At 37.0% G+C, this 25,396-nt stretch overlaps 1 protein-coding gene across 4 annotated transcripts; it reads right to left on the bottom strand.

Moving 5' to 3' along the window:
• Nucleotides 1-296: 296 nt before the first annotated feature.
• Nucleotides 297-24,228, bottom strand: LOC135651240 (ubiquitin C-terminal hydrolase 13-like). 4 transcript variants are annotated; one of them, XM_065171185.1, is made up of 32 exons: nt 23,996-24,227; nt 23,664-23,727; nt 23,322-23,469; nt 23,057-23,214; nt 18,916-19,181; nt 18,622-18,840; nt 18,442-18,550; nt 18,239-18,354; nt 17,220-17,318; nt 15,407-15,516; nt 13,535-13,609; nt 11,650-11,728; nt 11,415-11,561; nt 11,269-11,349; nt 11,065-11,184; nt 9,828-9,950; nt 8,981-9,058; nt 8,810-8,898; nt 8,615-8,723; nt 8,391-8,459; nt 8,194-8,304; nt 6,135-6,190; nt 5,864-6,041; nt 5,654-5,755; nt 5,448-5,519; nt 5,169-5,234; nt 4,751-4,816; nt 4,462-4,548; nt 4,050-4,166; nt 2,602-2,676; nt 2,418-2,504; nt 297-842 (listed from the first exon to the last, which is right to left on the bottom strand). In XM_065171185.1, the coding sequence occupies exons 1-32, from the start codon at nt 24,023-24,025 to the stop codon at nt 801-803; spliced, it is 3,348 nt and encodes a 1,115-aa protein (XP_065027257.1). In that variant the 5' UTR covers nt 24,026-24,227; the 3' UTR covers nt 297-800. The 4 variants fall into 4 exon arrangements, 3 of the variants coding, with proteins under 3 accessions (XP_065027257.1, XP_065027258.1, XP_065027259.1); XR_010501815.1 differs by lacking the exons at nt 297-842; nt 2,418-2,504 and having other exon boundaries at nt 4,744-4,816; nt 23,996-24,228; XM_065171186.1 differs by lacking the exons at nt 23,057-23,214; nt 23,664-23,727; nt 23,996-24,227 and having other exon boundaries at nt 23,322-23,452.
• Between the last annotated feature and the right edge of the window lie 1,168 nt (nt 24,229-25,396).

Below are 25,396 nucleotides of genomic sequence, written 5' to 3' on the forward strand. Positions count from 1 at the left end.
ATATAATTGATCCCCACCATGTCTACCGGTGGTGGAGATTTCAAATACTCTGCAGCACTACGGAACATGAAACAATTTCATTTGCAAGTTAAAATGTTCACAATAAAAATTCCGTAAAAGGAAAAAGAGAAAAAAGAAATAATGAGAAGTCCATGAAACAACAAACGATTCTGTTTTAAAGTTAACCCATTTAAGAGAAAAATGCCAGCCAACAAATTCCATGCTCGAAACAGGAGCAAATGTCCAGCAACGGGCATTTGAATTTTGAACCACAACCCAACCTAAAACTAGCTGAATGAAACAAGGTATAGTTTTATAGCATGAATGAAACAACTAATAATATAGGTGGCAAAGCGGGGGTATATAAATCTTACAGTAACTGTTCAACTCAGCTATGAACAGTAATCACCACAATATACAACCCCATGTTGCCCAACTTTAATAGAAAAGAAGACAAACAGCAGAGGCTAGAATCAACAGACTAGTAGGAACCGATATACCTCCTGTAAACATTTCCTAATACAAAATCTTCTTTATGCACTATATTCCACTAGAAACAAGCCAACTGCTGTTCAGGTGGTGGCCATGGCAAATAAGGACAAAAACCCAAAATGAAATTTAGGAGCTCGGTACGCTTTCCTCAACCAGCCTGGGAATGTAAATAACAAAAGGAACAGGGCTTGCTGCTTTTGAATCAAGGATCAGTGTGGTGTTTCGACCTCTCCTATCATGAACTTGATTGACCAGGGAAAATGGCATCTCTTCAAGGCATAAACACAATAGATGTGTCTGACCGCATTTTAGTTATAGATTCTCACTGGTTTGTCAAAAGTATGACGGTTCTGCATATGGTGAAACAACATAAGCAAATCAAAGTTGAAATTTGATCTTACCCAGAGGGGAAAAACTTCAAAGTTTGATGCTTTTCTGTTTTAACAAACATTTACAATAACCTGACAAATTAAAAACAATTATCTAATATTGCAAAACCATAAAATGGGAAATCATCCTAGGCAGAAACAAGAGGCTGGGTATTTGAGAGGAATTGAGGAGCATCTGTTTGTCCTCATCACAAAACAAGAAATTTCATCTTGGTATTCCTTCACTGAGATGCACATTCAAGTTGTCTTCTATACATGTGCAACCAGTGACTAAGCTTTAGTTGCATTACCAAATAAGTTCAGTAATAAAATCAAAGTCCCTTTTTAAACTTGATGAGAAGCTTGAATTAATCTAATCCCTGTTATATGTTGAAGCACCTCACAGAGAAAATCTATGATCTAATCCAGTGTAACACATTAATAAATAATATCGCAACATTTTCTGTCAGATTAAAAAGAGCTACCACATATCTAGACTAGCTAGAGTTCCTAAGTATCAATGTTAATCACAATCACAATTCTAGTGATTTTGTACTGTTTGAATCATGGTTCAAAATTTTGGTTTTTGGATTCATGCCGGTCCCTGAGCAGAAGATACAATATGCTGATACACTGAGTGGTATGGGTCTAGTTGGTCTGGACCGGCCAGATTAGCTCCATGGAGTCCAACTTGATGAAGTAGACCCCATAAGAGGTGGGTGCAAATGAGGGTTCGAGCTGGAGGGACCTATGGCGCTCGCTTCGGTGGGCTTGTGGAGCTGCTCGACCTTGTGGAAGCATTGGACGGAGGACATGGGCAGGAAAGGTTTGCAATGAGCAACATCCTCCCATTGGAATACAGGGCCGTCGCTGCGGCAGAGGGCATGCCACTTGTCTGGGTAGGAAATGAAGAGAGCAAGGATCTCCTCATGAGTCCACATTGGGGCGGTCAGGGAGCGAGAGACAAAGGCCAAGGTGGTGGCGATAGGCCGAAAAGGGACACAATGAGAGGAAGGACACATGGTGGGGGACAAGAGAGGGTGATCTTTCCTATGGGGGATGGCAACAGGGAAAGGAAGGAAATTTTGTTGGCCGCCACCTCCAGAATGAAGAGAGAAGTGGTGGCAGTGGCCAGGTAGTGGGAGGACGACAAATTGATGAATGATGATTTTTCTGTTTGGTAGTGAGTGAGGGCACCATCCAGGGGTGAGCGGCCTAGCGCAGGGCATGCACACTTGATGGTGTGAGAGATGCAAAGTGGGCTCACTGCTCCCAACGTGAAGGCTTCTGAGGCTTGAGTTGCTGGACTGTGGATTTATGCCCAAGAACAGGCAAAGATTAAGATGTAAGCTCGGTTTGTCCAGGTAAACCTGTATACTGGATCGAACCAAATGAAAATGTTGGGTTCACATGCTGGCTCATGCATGGACCAGTTACATGCTGTGTGATAAGGACTCAAACTAAATGAAAAACCTACTCCTCAAAGTTAGAAAAAGACTTCAAGATAATAATGGCTCGTATTAAATATTAACACGTAAATAACAGAATATACTTCACCTGATTTGCTGTGTAAGCCCTTTTTGGAGCAGTGTCCGAATGTTCTAATCCAAGGTACTGCTCCCAAGCTCCATAAACATCTCTTCTCTATTCAATTCGAAGATCATACAAGTGAGATGGTTATTTTTATTGAATCAGCTAATGAAAATGTCACAAGAACGAGTCGCAAGTATAAGGTGTAAACCTGAAATCGATTAGATACAATTTCTGAATCTTGCAGGTAATCTGGACGACCCATAGATAAGAATGCAAACTTCCACTGTATTAATAGATAATTGTTAGATTTATAGCTGACAATTTCCCAGAATAAGCAAATACATTCACAGTAAACTTTCAGGAGAACGTCAGAGGCTACTTGAAAAGCTAATATAAACATATACTAAAATAATTACTGTAGGCATGGTGTTAGTTTTTTACACTGACCCAATGCATGAAACATTTCTCTCTAATGTGCAGCTTTATTTTTATTTGCTATAACAAGCATGGCAGTATTTGAAAAGTTCTCATGTTACTCTATGCACTTGTAAATAATTCATAATAAACACAAATTGCATACCTGATGCAATATTTTTTATATTTAGCACTCAATATGCATAAGATTTTATCGGAAGACTACGTTTAAAGTTGATCAAATTATATTACATGGCTGCAAAATACAAAATAGACAATGCACAAGGAAAACAAAGCTACCTCTATGCCCCCAAGTTAAATAACATTGGCTTGAAGACTATTTACTGGGCTGAAAACTCCGACCCATCCACCAACATGTTGTACCATGTGGGATATATAGGCATCAAAAAATCACTTTTCCTAACAGAACTTGAAAAAGTATTCTATATGCCAGCTCTTTATAGTAGTTATATCCCTTTCTGTGGCACTTCAACTAATAGAATATTTCCTTTTTCACCAATAAAAAATTTTGATAGACATACAGAGCCTAACAACATTGTTGACACAATGATTTAGCAGCTAGCAGCTTACTGTAACAAAAAATATAATAAGCTGGATCTGCTCTTCAAATAACCTAGTCACAGGTTATGCCAAGGCACCCAGTAAGATGCGCTGGTCAAGACACGAGTGAATTGGAACCGAATTTTCTTTTGGTCTCTGTGCAGGTTTGAACCTTGTGAATAAATCAAGGTCAGATGTGGGCTGGTTATCACCAAGTTCAAGCCCCACCCATAGAGTACCTATTGTAATATAAACTATCAGTATGCAAGATGCACACAATCAATGCAAAAACCTAGCTCAGCCAAGTTCTCCTGAGTTCAGTTCAAAACCATGAAAAACCTCAGGCAGCTTGTTGCAGGTGTTATACTCGTGTTGATGGTCAAGTAAAGCAGTCCTAGGAGATTAACAAGTTCCCTTTCCATGCATCATTCATGTCAATGCATTAATGGAAAAAGTAGAGGCTGCTGGGAAGCACACGCTTTCATTGTTGTCTTGAATGAAAAAGGAACGAAAGAATGAGAAAGCTTAAATCTTTTCAGTGAGGAGGTATATGTGAGCATGACTCATAAGCAGTAATGAGGTACTCAGCTCTTTGTAATCTTGGGAAACAAATAAACAAGCAGATGTTCTTGAGAGAAATCTGAGAATGCATGCAGTTAAGAGACTTGAAAGAGAAGTTACCTTAGAGAAGTCATCGTCCGGAATCTGAAGTTTTTTTTGGATACGTACTTTCACTTCAGCTAAAGTTTCACCTTCATGAATAACCAGAAGAAAAGGTTCCCCAAAGTTCTGAATTTGCTGTTGAATCAAATAGCAGAACTGTCAGTTTGATGACATACATGTTTGGTACAAAGTTGAGTCAATAACACTAACTTCATGACAACAGAAAACCTCTATTATTATTGGAATAAAAAAGCAGAGAGGGAGTAAACTGAACAACGTGTTTTGAGTGAAAACAAGAAGAGTTTGCTAATGTAATTTGAAAATATCTAACCACCATGCATAGAATCAACTTAAATGCTCCTAAACTTGCTTTGCTTTCTTAACATAACTTAAACTGAATCAATGCGGGAAGAAGCTGAAGATTACCCACCATCTGATTCTGATTTGGATCTTTCATGAAATGATATACATGAATTAAGCGATCTTGAGGGCCAAGGTTTTTCTCTTCCTCTGGAATCTGTTAAAACAAGTCATAACTTATGGTTATGTATGTTCTCATGAGCTTGACTTATGAAAGTAAACAAATCATAATTAAAAGTAGATTCATCTTGGGATTAAAATGCTTATTCAGCCAAAGACTTCACATGCCATTTGATCAGTAAAATATGTACCAACAATAAGATTCATTGAACAAAAACTCATAGTGACTTACAACTTACCTCCTCTGCACGCAATGTCCAATACTGATCATTTATGTTTTCTATTTTTTCACTAGGTGGGAATATCTGAAATGGAAAAGTAAAAGGTGGTTATCAAGCTAGAAAAGTCAGAAGTTTAATTAATAATGGTATAACAATTTGACCTAGCATTAACATATGCAGCTAACCCAAAAAGTTTCAACTGTGTACAAAAACTACTCCAAGATCCAAAAATTCAAATGAGACAAAGAAACATCATCCTCCAACTAAATTATTTCCTAATATTCCAACTTTCTAGAATTAGCTCAAAGGCTAAGTAGATTCTTAAGTGATGATTGAAGAAACAAACAACTGATCAGAGAAGGGAAAAAAGAAGTTTCTGTGTACACAGAAGCAAGTGCATAAGAACAGAATAGTCTGTTCATAGGCAATACAATACCTTGTAAATCTTGTGATAGAAGACCTCTAGTAATCGAAGTTCAGCATTAGGGTGGGACAGCTCAACCTGCTTAAACAGAAAGGTAGGTGAAGCCAAACATTCATCAAACTGAACTTGTAAGCTGTTATTTATTTCAAGCATGCAGCTTGTCCAAAGGACTGGACTAGAAATAATATAATATTAAAAAAAGTAATTCATTGGCATGACTGGTACTGTTAAAGGCATCTTGTTCTTATTTATAAGGAAAAAAACCATAAAATTGTGCAACAGTTGCATCACCTTTGCCTTTAGGTCATTGATCACATCAGCGACAATACTATTCTTTGGTAGTCTAATGCTATGAATTGCAACCTGGAAAATTAGTATATGTTATCAAATAGTTTACAAGGTTAAATATTGCAACCAACATGAAGATTTTGTTTAAAATAGTTTCCGAAGTTGAAAGTGTTAAAGAATATAATAATAGTCATGGAATAAAAGTTGACCTCATCCTTGGTGGCATGATGAAATGCAACTTTTAGAGTTTTTAAACCTTGCAATTCAGGCAATGGTATATCCAGCACTTCATAATATAATATATCAGATGTCTGTGAAAAACAAATCTATTAGATTCAAATAGATCATATAAAACATGAACTTACAAGAAAAAAATAATAAAAACATTGCGACCAGTGGGAAAAGGTAAAACGTAGAACCTGTGTGAAATGGACAAGCATGTCAGATAAATGATCCACACCCCTATATTTGATGGGTTGAGGTTTAGGCTGCTGAGAGTAGCAGTTATGTGATGTAAGCCGGATTTTTGATGGATCATTTAGGCTAAGTTGGCGTGCCACCTTTTCTACAACATCATCGTAGGTATCAAGTTTTGACCTTCAGATAAAAAAAGAGAACAGATTTATATAAGACAAAATCAAGTACACAACAATCCAATGAAAAACAAACTAATATATAGAGGTTACTTACAGCTCTAAGCAAAAATCATCTTCCTTTGGCTTCTCTAGCAATCGAAAATGAACCACCTGTGCCATGACATGATTAATAACAAAAGCAGAAAGAATCAAGTTAAAACAAACTTGATGTGATACCAGACTGCATGCAAGCAATACAATTAAAGTAAACAATACGGTGATGGTTGCTCAGGTTTCAAGTATATACACCAAAATAAAAGGAAAACTGACAAGGCTTTCTTAAAGATTGCTCGTAAAGAACATTTTGGATGATGAAGTTATTACCTTTTCCAAAATATAAGCCTATGCTACATGAAGCCATGGTACCTGACTATTTGGCTTTTACTACCTGAATCCTCCCTGCAATTGTTTTACTAGCATAGTCAACTCAAGAGGCATCAAAGTCCTATTTCATCACTTCTATAGTCTTGCTCAGCTTGTAATCAGTCATCTGGATTAACTCACAACACTGTGTCCTATGTATTATAGATCTCATTTGAATATATTTAAACTACTTTAATCAATTCTTCCGACATTACGAATAATTAGTACAAAGGTTTATAATTCAGATCGAGTGATGATACCAGCCAGCAATCAGACCCCTATGGTCCTTGTACGAACTGAGTAACAACCCCTATGGTCCTTGTACAACTGTATGTCACTCAAGTACAAGACAGTACTGCCTGGACCCAAAAAACGGAGAAAGCAGGAAGAGGACGATAAGCGGAGAGAGATCAAAAAACGAAGGAAGAGTGGTCGACGAAGAGGAACGGATGAGGAAGAGATGTAGGAGGCATATTGGTGGTTGAGGCAATGAACCAACAACACAGGACGGTGGCAGCAAGGTTATGGAGCAATGATTTCAAGGCAATGGAGCGACGACGAAAGGGAAGTGGAGAAAGAAGCAAGACATATGAAAAAGAATATAAGAAGATTGATTTGAGTATAAGGTGGTGGACTTACCGCCAGCCACCCATGGCTTTAACAACAACTAGTCTGGTTTGATAGTGTTAATAGGCGGTAAACCTTACATCGAACCAAACCACGCAACATGATCTAGTATGTGTCTCATTTTCTAGTCTAATTGTAACTACCGATTGGTATGAACCAAGGTTCGCAATTTTGTACCATACAGGAATATCAAGCTCAACTCGATTCAGTACGGTATGAGCGTACCGAGAAGTACACTCTGACATACCGCTCGGTATATATATAATATAAAAAAGTTTAAAAAAAAAAGGGGCAACATCGCCTCGTTTCTTCTCCCCGTGTGGGGAGAAGAAACCTCATTTTTTTCTCCTCGTGACATCGAGGCTTCTTCTCCCCGTGCGGATGACGAGAAGTCGTGGACGACACCAAGGCCTCGTCGCCTCAGACGAGGAGGTGACATCTCATCTGCGGCATCCGACGAGGGAGGGCGACGACGGATCGAGATCATCAAGGGAGAGCGACGCCGAATCTCCAGGTTCTCCCTTTTATTCTCCTTCCTTCTCTCTCGACTAATACTGTCCGATAGTGGGTAACGATGGTCGAAATCGATCATTACGGATCGAATTTGAGCGGTAACGAGGCAGACACAGCCCTAATCGATGGTATCGCAGGGTAGCAGGCGGTCCATGTACTGGTCTACTGGCGGACTGATACGTACCGCCCGTACCGAAATTAAAATACTTGGTATGAATCAGTACAACTGGATAACTAATAAAGCATATATAGCCTAGTATGTAATTGTAAGGGGCACTGGATAGCCATGACACCCCATATGCACTACTTTTATTTTAGACATCTTTATTTAATTCAGCTTACATTTTCTTAAAATTTCCAATCATTTTGCTCCAAAAGCAAAATGAAGTTGTATAGCTAATTGCTTATCCTGATATTGATATGTAAATAAGCTATTAGAGCTCAAATCCATAAATTATTCGAATAATACAAATCTTCCACCAAATCACTAGATATGCATAGCAACAATTGATTGGGATCATAACAAACAAAGTTAAATGTAAACACAGAAGAAAACAAATGGGATGCATGTTTGGTTGTTTACAAGATACCAAAGGATGATCAACATATACCTGCCTATTACGAACATATTCCAAAAAAGATGGAACATCAGGATAACGGATTGGCTCATTATTGCAAAGTGAAGGGGATTTCTGATAGCATATAATGTCACCATCCTCCAGCTACAAGCAATAAAAAAACCAAGTTCAAAAATTCCAATACATAAAACAGGAACTTTGCAATCACGGTATCCATGCACCAGACAAACCTGGCTGGAACGAAAGGGAAGTCTCTTGTCAATGCGTTCACACATCACATTTGGCTCAAATTTTATTTCCTGAACATCGTTGAGACAAATTTAAAATACTTTAATGAATACAATGTTTAGGAATATAGGTGCAGTAAAAACATGAATAGTAATGTATATAGTAAAAGAAGATTCATTAATACACAAAGATAATGACATAATTAGTTCCTCAAATGTATGATAACCTCGAAAAGTTCAATTTCTTCATTTGGTGAAAAACCAGCCATCTCATTCAATTTAGTAAGTATATCTGCTGGCTTTCCAAGCCCCTTCACAAACAACCTCCCAAGATATCTAAATTCACAAAACAATTAAAAGTACAAAATCAAATTACCGTTATATAGTACAAATTTGATGAAGGGGAATAAATAAATGAGTACCTAAGCTCCTCCTTTTCAGGGTCATAAAGCTTGAAGAAAAGCAGTATATCTTCCTTAGTTTTTTCAGGTGGGGGAGAAGGATGCAAGTCCTGAAAACGAAGATAAGATAGAAGAAACTATTTGTTTGGTCATTGGAAAGTGCGAATACACTAAAGAAGCACTAGTCGTTACCGGTCCGAGCTCTACTTCTAGGAGTAGCTTAAGTTCAGCATTCTGTGCCTTATTAGATATCTCCCTCAACTGCCCAACCTACACAATAAAAATTTTGGAGTGATGCTTAGAGAGGCAAGACACATACATATAGAGACAAAATAATTAGTACAAAAGAAAAGATAGAGATGGATCAAGGTATGAAACTATGACAGGAAACGCGCAAAAATGCATAGCAAATACAAACAAATGAGAAATATGAGTTTCACATGAACAATCCATAAGTAGTTCAAAAACAATCTTATTTAGCTAAGGGTGTGTGGTTGTATGGAGAACAAAAAATTGCCTACACCAGGAAAAAATATATATTACAATGTTTGTTTGACAGGAAAATAGAACAAATATCTAAAAAATAATTTTCCAGACTTATAGAAAAAAGTCACCTTTTGTTTACTGGAATTTTTTTGGTACAAGAAAAGAAAACTTCACCAAATTCTAACAGCTTTTATTTAAAGAGAATATCATCTAAATTTTCCTCGATCCAAATGGAAGAGAAAAAGATAATCAATTTTCGATTCCTTCCCGCAATAAACAATCAACTTCAATCTATTCACATGGAAATAGCTTTCTGGTAAAGAACACTTCACCTTTTCCTTGAAACCAAACAGACCATAGACCAAATAAGCACAACTACAGAAAAACCCCACTCTTGGGGCCTTGCCAGGACACGACAACGAAAGACAAAGAAAGAACCAACAAAACAAATTGTAACATTATAAAGAGACATGAATATTTATAAGAATGTAGCATGACATGATTTTCTTACTATGATTCAAATGAAATTTTGTGCCAGTAATAAGTTGCTTACAGATTGTGCTTCTTCTTGAGGACTTAAAGGCCTGTTTGGACGGTATGTATGATTCTGTCGTTTAGCCCACAACCAAAATCGTTGGAAGTGTACTGGTATACCAAATTCTCTCGCCACCTCCTCCTGTAAGCCATATTGTTGTTGGATAAGTTACCACAGAGAAATACAAACAGTAATTTATACATATCATCATACAATGAACTTGCTCAAGTGCATATCTGATCACCCTCAGGAATTAACAAGAAACAAAGTCAGCCATATGATCCAGAAAAGTGAGGAGAACACCATAACTTACATAGGTCATCATTGGGAATAAGAATTATTGCTGATGTGCATAGTTTTTTTATTTTGGAAAGACCAATGAGATAATTGTTTTAGATGATACCAAGGCCTGTGCTAGATCATAACAAGATTTTACATTTTAATCTTACATTCGAGCCATCAAAATGAAAAGAAATTGAGATAAAGAGTTTTTGAATTACCAAACACCACTCTGAGGAATATAACCAATTATATATGAGTTGTCTTTCTTTATCTAAAGAGTTTAATGACAAAGATCACACTAAACAAAACCAAGGCCCTAAAATTAGGGTCCTAGAGAATACTCATTACTTGAACTCATTACTGCATTCTATTTGGTACATATTAACATTTCAATTGAAATAGGGTTGTAAGCATGCCTGTTGCATCTGACATCTAATTTAACAACAAGAAACCCATGTGTCCCAATATTATCAACAATATTGCAAATTGTGGAACATCTCGTGAAGTGAAAGGTTAACTTCTAACCACAACAAACAAATATTTTGGTTTATGTTTATAACAAACATAACTCCATGATGGCAAAAGATTCATGTAGCCGACCTCAAATGATTGGGATTTACAGTTTTGTTGTTCTTGTTGCTGCTGTTTATAACAAACATACTTAAGTATTAAACATAACTCCAAGTCATAAAGAAAGAATAATAAAGGGTAAACAAATGACATGCAGGCAAGCTGACTGTAGAATCCATAATTAAGCATGAACATAACAAGTTTTTCAAATGTTCAGTTTACACATTTATTAGGACGCGAATTGCAGAGTACCATGAACAATCAAATATCAAGAGTTATATTTAATAGTGAATAAACATAAGAATAATACCCATACTAAAGTCAACATATAAAAGAAAACTACCATAAATTACCATAATCGATCTGAATCAACTTTGATAAGTGGGCGCCTAAAAGAGATTACCTTGAAAATACTGAAAGGCAATTGCTTTTGTATGCGAAAGCTGCGAACTTTGTCATGATCAACCAGGTCAAAATAAATATCCCTTCCTATCTGTTCCATTAGGTCCTTATCCTGGGCCACCTAGAGGCACTCGGAAAGGCTTAGTATGGATGGCACCAGGAACACAAGCACACGAGGAAATCACCAAAGCACGTTCCAGCATACCTTAATGATAGTATACAGGTGAGCCTCAGCTTTCTCTTTCTTTTTTTGTTCTTTTTCTTCTTGTTCTCTCTTCAATCTTATCTGAAAAACAAGTATTACATGTTACATGCAGCTACTGGAATTCAAAAGTAATGCAGCAGTCTTACCCTAAGGTGCTCAGCAATATCCTTCTCATCTACATTACACATTATTTTATCCTTGTCACTTTCACGAATATATACAAGCATGTAAGCATTTGAATACTTTGTAAACTTGAATGGAGTATTATTGAAACCGGGATTTATCTGTGGTAACTGCACTTGGGAAGAAAGAAAACATTAAAGAGAACAATAGGAAAAGAACAAAAAGGAGTTCTCAAAAACCATTTTGGTGACAAATTACCTCCTCCTCACCACCATACTGTTCCTCAATTGCCCTCTTTGTATCTTCTTTTGTCACACGCTCATCATCAAACTTATACCTGAAAGAAGGTCTATTCATTTACCAACACCAACCAGCACATATGTAGGTTATAAAGAACTAAAAGATAAATAAGAATTGAGAGAGTATACAATGAGGAAGAGAGACAAAAAAGCACAGTTACATCTACTATTATTAATAAAAATTTTATAAGATAATCTAGCATCAAAATGACTATCACACATTGACCAACTGTGTTATTGCACATGGGCATACAAATCCTTGCACCTTTTTTCTGTTTTACAGCCATTGAATCATGGTATGGCTGCTATTTGTAACCATACAAAAACTTGCACCATTTTCTGCTTTTCTGTTTATTTCCTGGGAAAGCTGCCACACCGAACCCTGAGGAAGCAGCGCAGGTGCCATTTGCACAAGTGCCCTTGACAGCACCCTGCACTGACAACTGAGGCTCCAACGAGTGTTGAGCTAAAGGTCAGTTTAAAAGAAGTGGTGGGGATGAGGACAAGTCCAGAGCAGACCGGTGGAAGTTGAGGTTCTTAAAAAGCTTGAGGTCGGCAATCACAAGGATGATGGCATGTCCAATAACTATGGCACCATCATCAAACAGGCCAGTGTCAGCTGTCATCAGCCTCTTTTCACTTATCTCTGTCATACACACACATATACACACTCTCTTGACACAGAACCAACACCCATCCTCTGCACTATCCTTCTAGTGGTTTCCTCCCATCTCATGAAAAAAGAAGCAATTAATGAGTTAACAACACAAACTGTACCTGTCAACCAGTTCAGTTAATTCTGATTCAGTTTAGAAATTTGCCAAACAAATTCCAATTTGGTTAACAGCACCATGAACACTTGACATCAGCATGATAGCAGATGAACAGATGATATAGCAAGGAAATGCATGCAAGGGAGAGTCCCACTTAGAAATAAATAAATACCGGATTATATTTAAACTAATCTCAATTTTAGACATGAAAAACACGAGCAGAATAAAATAAATAAACTGGAAGTTTTGATACATAATGCGAAAAGTTCAGCAACAGAAAACTGGCAGATTGCTGAAAAGTGGAGATATATAACTAGAAAACAAAATTGTAGCAAGATTTTTGAAGCTTGAGAAGATCATTTAAGCCCAGATATCAGTCAAGAACACACCTATGGCTTGCCAACAACTGCTTATAAATTATGACAAATAAAATCAAGAACTTTGTAAAGGATTTGGTGACACTCCAGGAGGTTTAAGTTGGTTTATAGGATTGGATGGGTTTCAAACCACTGATTTAGGCTCAAGTATTTCGAAATAATGGTACAAGCTTATAACGTTAACAGGTCAGTTATCTTATTGGACCAGGTCAAGACAAATGATATCAAAATGCACTCAAAATTGGACACCATGAGAGACCAAGTACAGGAGGACAATCATGGATTTATCCTATCGGACCAGGTCATGACAAATGATATCAGAATGTACTCAAAATTGGACACCATGAGACACCAAGTAAAAGGGGACACTTGTGGATGGTGCTGAATTGGGATAGGTCTCGTGTGTGCTATATTAGCTTGATTTTGAATATGACTTGGATTTTGACGAGGACATCAAACTTGAGGATGGGAGATTTTGCCACCCATCTTAGTCCTACATTACAATTCAGAGGAGGTTTAAGTTTGTTTATAAAGTTCAATGGTCTATTACTACTAATTTCAGCTTAAGTATTTTCATCTAGTAGTTTAGGCCTATTTAATATGTCAATCATCCCACCAAGTCGAGTTATGACAATTTATTGCCTCAAAATAGCAGGCACAAATAGAAAAACATAACCATCAAGTAAATGCATACCACTGGTCAGAAAGATTTGGACGGATAAAGGCATAGTAGTGTCCACCATGCACTCCACCACTGTGAACAAGCACACTGCATATTTGACCAAAAGAAAGCTACAATATTAAAAAAAACAACCACATCAATTAAAAAAAAAAAACTTATTGCTAAAGCCATAGTCTAAGACAACTCAACTTGAATCCAATCAATATCGATGCACAAAAAGAAGTTGCTTTATTAGGTTTACATAAAGAAACAACAATTAGTTATGTCAATGTAGAGCAATGCCAAGCACATATGCTCAACCTGCAAGTGGAAACCAAAGTTTTTCACAGAAATACCATAAAAGACACCATTCATTTACAAAATGATAAGACTGACTGACTCAAAGAAACATGCATAGAAATGCTATTACATTGAACTATATCCATAGTACCAACAAGGATCATCATGTCAATAGGCACATGTCAGCATAGGTCAAAACATATGGCACTTGGGAGGTATATGAAAATGACATACCAAAACCATACCAAAGGTTCCAAACTAAAGCTAAGTCATTTTTTAACCTATGTTGACTTAGGGAATTCTATGAAATGCCACACCAAACCATACCAAAAGTTCCAAAGTACAGCTATGCCATTTTTTAGCGCTTATATTGGCTTCTGTTCCTAGTATGAACCAAGGATTTTAATTTCGAATGATACCGCCTGTACCGGCCGGTACATACCGGTTCGTTAGGAGACGACGCTCGAAGAAAAGAGAGAATCGGGAGAACCTCGACGCTTTCCGATCCGACGTCGCCCTCCCTTGACGATCCCAATCCAGGAGGTAATGGAGAGACAACGACTCGAGTTCTTCGCCGCGTCCTTCGCCGAAGCCCGAAGATGCATGCGGTCTTTGCCGCGTTCTTCGCCGAAGGCCAGAGACGTTTGCGGCCTTCAATGTCTTTGCCGAACACCGCAGATGAGGAGAAGACTGTGTTCTTCTTCTCGTCGCATCACGCTTAAGGCCGAAGACGTCTGCGGCCTTCGACATCTTCGTCGAACGCCACGGATGAGGAGAAGACCACGTTCTTCTCCTCATCGTGTCGCATCGCGCCGAAGGCCGGAGACGTCTGCGGCCTTCAACATCTTCGCTGAACGCCGTAGATGAGGAGAAGACCACGTTCTTCTCCTCGTCGCGTCGCATCGCGTCGAAGGCAAAAGACGCCTACAGCCTTCGACGTCTTCGTTGAATGCCGTAGATGAGGAGAAGACCGCGTTCTTCTCCTCGTCACGTCGTGTCACGCCGAAGGCCGGAGACGTCTACGGCCTTCGACATCCTCACCGAACGCCGCAAATGAGAAGACAACGTTCTTCTCCTCATCTGACGTGACGAGGAGAAGAAAAGGAGGCGACGTCGTCGAGGCAACGTACGCCTCCTTTTAATATTATTTTTATATATTGATTTATATATATACACACACACACACGAACCGAGCGGTACACCCTAGCGTATCGCTCGATACGCCCGTAATATACCGTATTGAGCAAAGCTCAAAAAGCCGATACGATACGAAATTAAAAACCTTAGCATGAACATATAATATAGCTAATATCAACTCCTCTTTTATAACATGGATGCAACTAAATACCACATAACACCTCGTAAATCTTGTAGTACCTTCTCACAAACAAAGCAAATTGTGGCAATATATAGTAAAAACATGGGAAGTCAACCCAACAATAACAAAAAACCCAGTTGATTAAAATTGTAGAAATCAGAAGATAAATGTGATATTGATATCATTTACAACGGAAAAAAAATCTGAACACAAGGAAGAGAAAGATGAGTAACTTCGAATTAAGAAAAGATAAACAAACAAATAATATAACAACCAATAATCATTACCTGTGAATTGTGTATAGGTTGCGGACCCTTCTGTCTGCATCAGGAGAAAGATATTTGCCATTTTCTCGATCAAGGTCTAATTGCACTGGAAACTCATAACGGTCATTTATCTGCATAAATTTTATGCAAGACAGTTGCCACAGTAAAAAGGTTGACAAACAACAGATGTTAAATGAACCAAAGCACAAATAAAATAAACTCTAGTAAATTTGATGAAAAGAATAAAAATTAATGTGTTTATCCACATTTGACTTCTAACTGAGTCAAACATGTCAAACATGAATAGCACTCCAGCAAGCAAGGACTTACAAAAGCCCTCTAACTATTAAACTAGCAGATGCTTAATCCACGATAAAACTTTATTCCGACCAATTAAACAAAACTTAGGAATTAAAAGAAAGTGTAAATGCTTCATTTCAGATGCTCATATAATATACTTATGGTACTCATCGTTCCATAAAAGAAGGATCTACCTAAAAAAAATGCAGAAGTTCTATGATGGTGGACCAGAGAAAATTAACTTGGGGTCCAACAAATCTAATGTCAATGGACAGCCACTAAAGCACAATCAGGAACAACAAATGTACAGCAATCTCTAACTTTGCTTCAGCATAAAAATACTTAAGTTGGATACAATTATAATTATGACTTTCTCTTGTTTAAGCAACCAGATTTCAAGTAACAAATCTAGGTGAAATCGTGTTACCATCCTAAATGGATTGGTGAATTTAAATGTAGAGTCCATTGAACATGAAAAGAACATATCTAAGAACCCACTAACTAAAAATTCATATTCAAATATTTCCTCTTAGAACATATTAATTTGACCCCATAAGTGGAACCACCATCTCATAGCATGTTGCCACCAAAGGCAACACCCTGTATTTTTTGCACCTCAAGGCCAAGATTCCCTTTAGAAAATCACCTCAAGGCCAAGCTTCCCTCTAGAAAAGATGCACTCTGTGCAAAGACTGTTATTTTTGTCTTCCTTTTACCTCAAGGTATGAATTTCACACTTCAATAAGTTTGATCACAAAAGAGGAATGAATAGTTTCCAAAATTTATGTCATTTGCCCATCACATTTTTCAAATTCCAAAAATTATATTTTCAGTGTTCTTATTTAGAAAGAAGTACCTTGATCAATACGATCTACGGTTTAATCTTACATGCATCAAAAGGTAACACAAATTTTGGCAAGAATCAAGGTTCTAGATTTGATATCATAGAATAAACCCTTTTTCAGTTCATTCCCATCCAATCAAAAAAATATTTTTGATAAGTCTTAGCATATTTATTAATTTCAGTTATGATATGCATATTGGTCCAGTCCTCAACATCAAGAAACAAAAGGACATAAAATGGATAAGGCTTCCACCAATGTAAGATCCGAGAAGGATCAATGTACGCAACATTAGAGAGGTTATTTCATTGACTTGAAAGTAAACCCTTGTGCTTAAACTTGATCACTTAAGTCGCAAGGGGGCAACCTTACCATTCTAATCTCTCGCAGTCCTCAATGCAAAATTTTGTAACATCATGTATCTCAATGCAAAATTTCTGTATTGTTTAAGTTATACTTACATATAATGATATAAACATCAAAAAAACATGAAATTGAGAATGGTAAGTATTTAATGTATGAGAATAGAGCTAAAATCTACCAACTAGTTCATTACTTTTCATACCAACTTCTCACTTTGGCAACAAGTCTCTTATCCAGATCAAAATCATGAAATATGTGATCTAATGAGGAATCAGAATGAAGTCAATGCCACCAACAGAAAATAAGCATGCCATTGCAACTGTACCAACCTTAATCATAGTATCTCGCATGAAATCATATTCAAAACGTTTGAGTTGAAGTTGCAAAACAGGGGGGAAATCAGCAAAGAGAACACCCTTCTTGGCATCCTGAAATGTACACAAGCTACTAGTCCAAATTCCAGAAAACATTGTAAAAATATTGTATCACAGGATAATGTAGAATACTCGTTATTATAGAAAAACAAGATACAAAAGATGAATGAACCATACACCTAAACTGCACAGGCTAGTAATGCCTAATGTAATTCTTTAGCACTTCAGATTCTTCTCCATTTAATAAAAAAGTTCCAGAATGGACTGGCATGCTTAAACTAAGGTAGGAACAGTCAGCAAATCTTTCTCAGTGTGTATAGGTAGAAATTTATACAACCTGTTACTTGAAAAAAAACAAACAGAAAGTCTGCAATTGCATTCAATCAGGCAAATAATGCTGCACTACAGCGAGTGAAAGTAGTACGAGTATTTATACCTATAGTACAAGTATTTATACCTACTACATTCTACCTAATATTAAGTAAAAAGAAAAAGAGGAAAAGAAACAAACAAATACATTAAAAATGGGAAATATATCAAACAGCTATATATTGTGAACAAATTGATGGACATACAAATTTAATAAGGTAAAGTTTTCTTGATAACACAAGAAAACATGCACATAAAACAAAAGTTTCTATCAATTTATTTTTCTGTTTCTACATATCTTTTTTGTAAAAAAAATGGAAAAAATAAAATTTTCCTCTACATTTCCAATTTTCTTCCGTTGCTGGCCTTTATATATATTATATAATGATGATCTTCCATTGATCAACTTCTTTCCTCAAACAAAATCCAACTTCAATAATTTGAATATTTCATTTCCCAGTAAAGGATCTCTGCTACCTAAGCACAATCCCTTACATTAAATATGACTCCAAAACAGCAAGAGGTTTCCGACTTAAGCTGTAAGAAATACAACTATGGTTTCAGAACTAACCAGTATTTTATCCAAGGATGACAAAGTAACTAACCTGTAGACCATACTGTTCTGCATGATATTTGTTATCTCCTTCAAGACGCTCAACTTCAACGAACTTATCAAAAGAAGCATAAACATCATGACAACCTTTGACATCAAGCTGAAGATCTAAAGAAGTGGTTTCCCGTCAACAATACAGAGCACATTGTGCAGCTTAAAGCATAAAACAGTTCAGTTCTTATTATAGTTTCCTACCATAAAAAGACTCCTTTCTGCTGGATTTGTAATCAACATTAATGCACTCTATGTAATTCGTGTGATGACCTTCGAATAACTGTTGTATAGTGCCCTCAACAACAGTTCCCTGTGATTGCATCATAACTGGTTAGTATCTCCCAGTATCAAGATGCAGCTTGTTAGATGCAACAACCTTACCTTCATCTTGTCTTCCAACTTCTCACAAAGAACCCTATTGAGTTCTTGGACATCATGTTGCATAAACGAATCATATGTATCCCAGCCGAAAGATTTCGTCAAATCTTTTGTAGCAACACTGCCATCACTGTATTGGAGCTTATAAAACAAACTCTGCAGGGCCAATGGAATGCTTCCTGATGGCATATCATTCTCAGTTGTAGGCATATGGTACACAGCCTGGAAATCAAAGAACAAAACAGAATGTCACGAATTACATAGACCGTGAAACAGAGAAAGCATAAAATTTCGCACCTTCCTGAAATAAGGAATATGATACAAAGTCTGGAGAAGGGAATTCATGTAACAAGTAGCCCCCTGATTCTTGAGACCAACATAACCTGTCTCCTTTTTTGAGTCATAAGACCAATAATCAATGACTCTGCGGACAGCAACATCAGCTTCAACTACTATGGTATCATTTACTAGAAATCCTCTGCTTGGGTCATATACTTCGTTTAGAGGCATAAACGATGTGAAACCCCAATCACTTTCACGTGAGTTAAATTGGTGTTGGGTGTCTGCAACCAAAAAAATGTTAATCACTTAAATTCAGCTAAAACACAATTTTATCTCTGCATATAGGCAAATAAGGACACCGAAACTATTTCCACATACAATGATATCAACTGGAACAAGAAAGTTTGATGAATCAATCACAAACTTAATCCATATTACAGTTGAAGTATGATTTGAATGTAAAGCATAGCTCACAAATCAAATTACATCATCTAGAAAATAAGTGTGGAAATCTCACTGAAGTTAATGCTAACTCATGGTTCACAAGTTGCAATTTTAAGGAGGGGCTAATCCAATCAGTTAAACTGATACTTATAGAGAGAAATTAATAATCTGCTGGCAAGTTTTCTTCTTTTTTCTGGGGTCAGAATAACAAGTACTACTACATCCTCAGAGACAAATATCCACTACCGCAAGACAAGTAATGGTCCATTTCTCAGTAACTTGGTAATGCATAACATATCCTGCCAAACAGTCAGCAACTTGATTTGCTTTCCTGAAACATATGAAAAGCCCAAAGGATGTAAACACAACCCTTGCCTCCAAAATATCAAAAAATACCGGTTGAATTTCTCTTTGGCGACCTACTCCAGTGTTTATTTTATCAAACTAATTAACATATTTGAGTCAAATTGCAGAAAATAATTTTAGGTTAGAAGTATTGGATGACGTATTATATAATAACCTAAGCCACACAAAAGGAGTCCAACATATGGCCCAAACCACGAACAAACCTTACCTGCTATTGCAAATACTGACTTGTCTCTCATGATTCTGGTTCGCATTAAAATTTTTGTATCTTAAAAAAGATCAACCAAAATTGAACATCAGACTACCTGGCCTGGGAACAGCCAGCAGACAGAAATGGAAGAACTGCCCAAGGAGGTCAACAGGTCCACAAACTTTGCTTCTAAGCATTCTGAGATAAAGAAGATAAGAGAAAGGAGGCAGAAAGAAGACCAAGTACAGAAACAAGCTAGTTGGCCTGAAAAATGCTCTTTTCACTATGAGTACTAATGAAAGTGTGTCTGGTTTCTTTCAGTTCACCAACCACATCAGCGGAATCAAATCCTTTTCCTACTTCAAACATGCTTCATGGATGACCTTCAAAAGTCAATAAGCAGCTGAATGACATTACCTGTTATTTCCTCAGCACAGCCTTCTTTTCACTTCTATTAATATTAGGGCTATGAACTGTAGGAAACATTACAGACAACTTTTAAAATCATTGCAAGCCACATTTTAAATATTAAAATAAGAGGAAAAAATTGCAAGAAATACAACAAAATAGAAGATTGATCCCAAAACTAATGCAATCAAATTCTAAAGATGATTTAAGGGATCACGATCCATTCCCAAAAATTGCAAAAGAATTGGTTATGAAGATCAATTTGATTCAATAAACCTGACTTGTTCACTGAAACTAAGCACAGGGTTACTGAAACCAGCCTAGGACAGAGATCTCCCAGAACCTAAAGCCAATCAACATCCTAGACTAAGCCAATCTAGAATTTTGATGCATCAAAACAGGTGTCACCAACACCAATCAATCATAGATCTGAAAGTCAAAACTCATTTCCAAGCTAACATGAAGAAGATTCCCGGTTTCCTTCATCTTTAAGCGGCCTATGAAGCTTTAAACTGATCAGAATAGATTGCATCTTAAACCATGTTCTTAGCAACAAATAAAATTATGCATCGACTTCTTTTGGTGCACAATCTAGACTTTCAAGTTTCAAGTATAATCCAATCTTTGCGATTATGTTCATATGCAACCCTCGAAAATTCAAATGACAGATCCTTACAACTTTTCATATGCAATTATTTTCATATGCATCCACATATTTGTCTTAGTTTCTTTGATTTGGTAAACCCACCCCTGTTTTGTCCTTTGCCGCCATAAAGTTGCCGCCAAGAAGAGGATAAGGTTGCCGCCAAGAAAATGGCTTTTCATCTTAAATTCAATCATAGAACGTTATCCTAACTAGTCAAGCACGAACAGTTAAATTTTGCCAACCCCTGATTTAACTTTTAACAAAAGTTGATGGTGTAATTCCGAGCAGGAAATTCACATCCACATGGATTGCTATCAAAAACACAAACAACAGCTTTCAGGTAAAACGGCCACTTTACTCATGTACTATTTAAAGAAATTTCCATGGTGCGGCTAACATCCCAAACTGACTGACTAGATGGGAGTAACTTAGGAAAGATGGTAAGGACCACTCTGAAAAAAGAGAACTCTTTGCTTTCACTTTTCATGTGCACAGCTCTTTCTGTATAAGACTATTAAGTACAATTAACTAGACCTTTTTTCAACTCTAACTGATTCCTCTTGATCTTCACATTGAGCTAACTTCAAATCCTTTTACAACTCTTTTAAATGAGAGTTTAAAGCCAGCCAATCAATCAATCTTTCACATTGTTTTTACAACCAGAAAAAAAATTATGTCCAGAAATGCAGTACTGAAAAGATACAAGGTCAAAAACAACAGGAAAAAAAAAGGAACCGGCTGCTTAATTACTCTAACCTAGAAAAATACTCAATCTCTTTACCGCAAAAAATAAAAGAAAAAGAAAAGAGCGACCCACAGAATAAGAAGGAACAAGTCAGGGTAGTCACGGGGATCAACAAAGTAAAAGGAGACACTACATGTTTCCATATAAAGCTTATGCTAGTTATGTCAAAAATATAGCCAACAACGATCCCCTGGATGTAGAACGCAAGTCTAGTGCAGCAAACCACCATAAAGTCAATCACAAAACTCTTAAAGATGAGGTCTTATCCCAGATAAAGTCTCATGTGATGAAGAAAGAAGAAATTGTGTATGATTAAATATATGTTACTGTACAAAACAATATTATATTTTATTTATCAAATCATCCAGTGATATCGCAAGTCACCACCTAGGCCTTTCAGCTAGCCTAATCACCTAAGCACCTAGTACATTTAGGTTTCCCACAATTCCAGCACTTAAGCATGTAGATGGAACCAAGGCAGCCACCTATGCCCTGAAGCCTGCTTATACATGACCATTATTGAAGGAACATGGGACTAGGTGTAGCCAAGCTAGAAGGCCTGCTTATAAATGGCTATTACCAAAGAGTAATAGAACTTCATTCAGAAAATAATGATAGGACAATGACACATCAATTTAAGTAATGTCACATGTCCATGTTCTTTTATCAAAAAGTAAAAGCAAAAAGTAACTGTTTTACATTGTTGCACAACATACAGTAATTGTTAAAACCATCTTGATATGAAAGTTTTTTTGTCATGATGTGTGCCATTAATTAATGATTATGCATATATTTAGTTTCTACTTTGCCACAACCGGTATCTTAAAAAGTATCTTCAAATGAAACACCTTTCGAAGGGATATTAGGCAAAAGATTTAGCAAGCCTTAGGGTTATAAAAGGTATCTTCAAACAGAACACCTTTCCCAAGGGATAGTGGGCAAAAAAATTAGCTAGTCTTAGAGATAAATAGAATGATGACCAGAATGAATCAACAGATGATAGAAGATCCATTTTATATAATGTGTCATACGAAGTTATGCTAGATTCCATACGAAACATTATATGTTTGACTAAACTTTAATGTCAGAATTAATACATTGTCAAGAAAATGTCTGTACTTAATTTTAATATTGAATCTGTATCTTTTTAATGCATATTTTCTAGGCACCACCTGTCCGGCCTTTTAAGGGACCAATATATATGCCCGTGCATGCACTTTGAGAACTTAAAATTAACTATGTAAGCATGAGATGTTACCCAACCTCAGTATTTCCCAATTATCATGAAGAACTATTAGGCAATTTAATATAAATTGGAAAGCAGCCCTGAACAAAATCATCAAGTCCTCTAATATACCTTTCCTTATTGAATACTTGCTTTGGATTTGATTGACCACAGCCAAACTGAACTGTGCAAACCTACTCCACCCATATGGTAGGCTTGCTGAATCAGCAACATCCAGGTACATCGACAAATAATCAACATTATTACCTTTTGGAAAGATAAGCACTCTCCTGTCGCAATCAATACAGGAAAAAAGGGAAGAAGAAATGTGTGGCCTTCAATTAAGAATCCAGATACATAACTAAGCAGCAGAAATCAGAAAAAGATATCTACATACCACTGGTAGCCACCGACTATAAACATATCAGAGTAGAGCTTCTTGGTATTCAACCTAGAGAAATTCTCGATTGTCCATGTAAACCTGGAGGACGAAGGTTCCTCTACCTGATGGTTCTCAGCAGTACTAGTAGTTTCACTCTGAGCAACTGTGCGGCACGTAAAACAAACAAATCAAAACCCTGAAAACAACACTTACCGAATAACATATTAACATAATATCAGCAGTAAAAAGCCATATACGAATCATGTACGAACGAAAGAATAAATCAGACTCAATCCAACAAAATCTCAATTCAAGATCCTTGTTATTAAGAGGAACAAAACCAAGATCAAGGCTAACCTTCCATTGGCTGGGGCCCTTCCGCGATCTCCGGGCGTGGGACCAACAACTCGTCCTCCTCCTGCTGAAAAAACGTCGAAGGGAAAAAAGAAAAGAATCAGCTCCCCGGCAGCCAAATCAAACCCTAGATGTCAGATTCGGGGATGCAATAGGGATCCAATTCGACCGGACTCGCGAGCCATATACCTAACCCAAACCCTAACTACTCGCCGAAACCGATATCAAGAAAAGGATCAAGAAAATAAGCAAGGGAACGAAAAGGATTAGGAGTAAAGAGCAAAGTTGAGCCGAAGGTTTGGGAATCGATGAATTCAGGTGGTGGTGGCACGTACATCGAGAGGCGGTGGAGTCGTCATGGTCATGAGAGGCGGGGCGTCGGAAGAGCCGATCCGAGGCGGAGGGCGCGAGGGATCGCCCGCGGAGACGATCAGAGGCAGAGAGTGAAGCAGAGAACGAGAAAAGACCGGCAGACGAGGAGTTCTCAGCGGCGAGCGACGCCACCGAAAAGAAATGGTTCCTCAACGGGAGCCGAGGTTTTATTGCCGATGGGGTTATTCCTGTAATTTAAAAGCCCAAGAAGGAACACAGAAGGCTCTAACGTATACCATATAACGTTTGTACCCTTGTACATACTCTTAAAAAAAATGTAACTATATTTTAATATTTGTAAAAAAATATATAATATAAATTTAAAATTACAATTAAAATACAAAACAAAAAAAATAACTATGTTTTAACATTTGAAATTTAGATTTCATTAATTATGAAATGCTGATACTGTTTATTCAAATTTATTTCCAGCATAAACAAATATATATATATATATATATTAAACTAAGACAGCTTAGCATAAATAACGATAAATAGTGCGGATGTTCATGTAGCAACCGTATCAATCGATCTTGAATTTTAGGAATTTGAAGTAGTCTTCCAAGATTATAGTTGACAAATATTTTTGGAGTTTCCATATGATTCAAAATCGAAGAACAATATCACTTTGAAGACAAGAGAGTAACTTTTTGTTGACAAATATTCTAAATTTTTTTTCTCCATGTATGTACTTCTAACAAAACATTCATGTAAATACTGATCTCGTTCCCCAAAAAAGAACATCATCACCATAAAACGAAGTAGAAAAAAAGATAGATACAACTTTTCTTTTTTTGTACACATGTGATTATGTATGGCAATCCTATCATCATTGATAACAGCAGTAGAGTATTAATTAGTGAAATTGAATGAATCCTCTTTCGGATTCTACAAAACATAAAGTCGCATGGAAAACCAAACAACTATTGATTTTTAAAGAATAACAAATAATTATCGGGGATGCACTGGAGGAGGGCAGGAAGGTGGAAGATGACGAGGACCACAGCAGATACTGCGCAGAAAAGAGAATGGAAAGAGACGCCGTGTGACGTCAACTCAAGAAATTGTTCCTTCGAAGCGACCACCGCTTCATCGCGAACCGGTTCTTAATCGCGCTAGATGATACGGATCATTAATAATAAGATGACCAAAAGAACTGTGTTTTAGATATACGAAGAGATGAGATATATGGCATATTTTGGTATCACCCATGAGACAACGATCAGCAACCACGTCAACACTAAAGAGAAACCCCAATGCTAATGGGATGACTGCCTCTCCTCCGATGCCATATAAGATGGTGTCGCATGTCACAAAGCTGTTCCTGAAAGCTTTGAATCACGTCGCACGGCACTAGTACATGT

Source organism: Musa acuminata, chromosome BXJ3-10, assembly GCF_036884655.1.
Source record: "Musa acuminata AAA Group cultivar baxijiao chromosome BXJ3-10, Cavendish_Baxijiao_AAA, whole genome shotgun sequence".
NCBI classification, from domain to species: domain Eukaryota; kingdom Viridiplantae; phylum Streptophyta; class Magnoliopsida; order Zingiberales; family Musaceae; genus Musa; species Musa acuminata.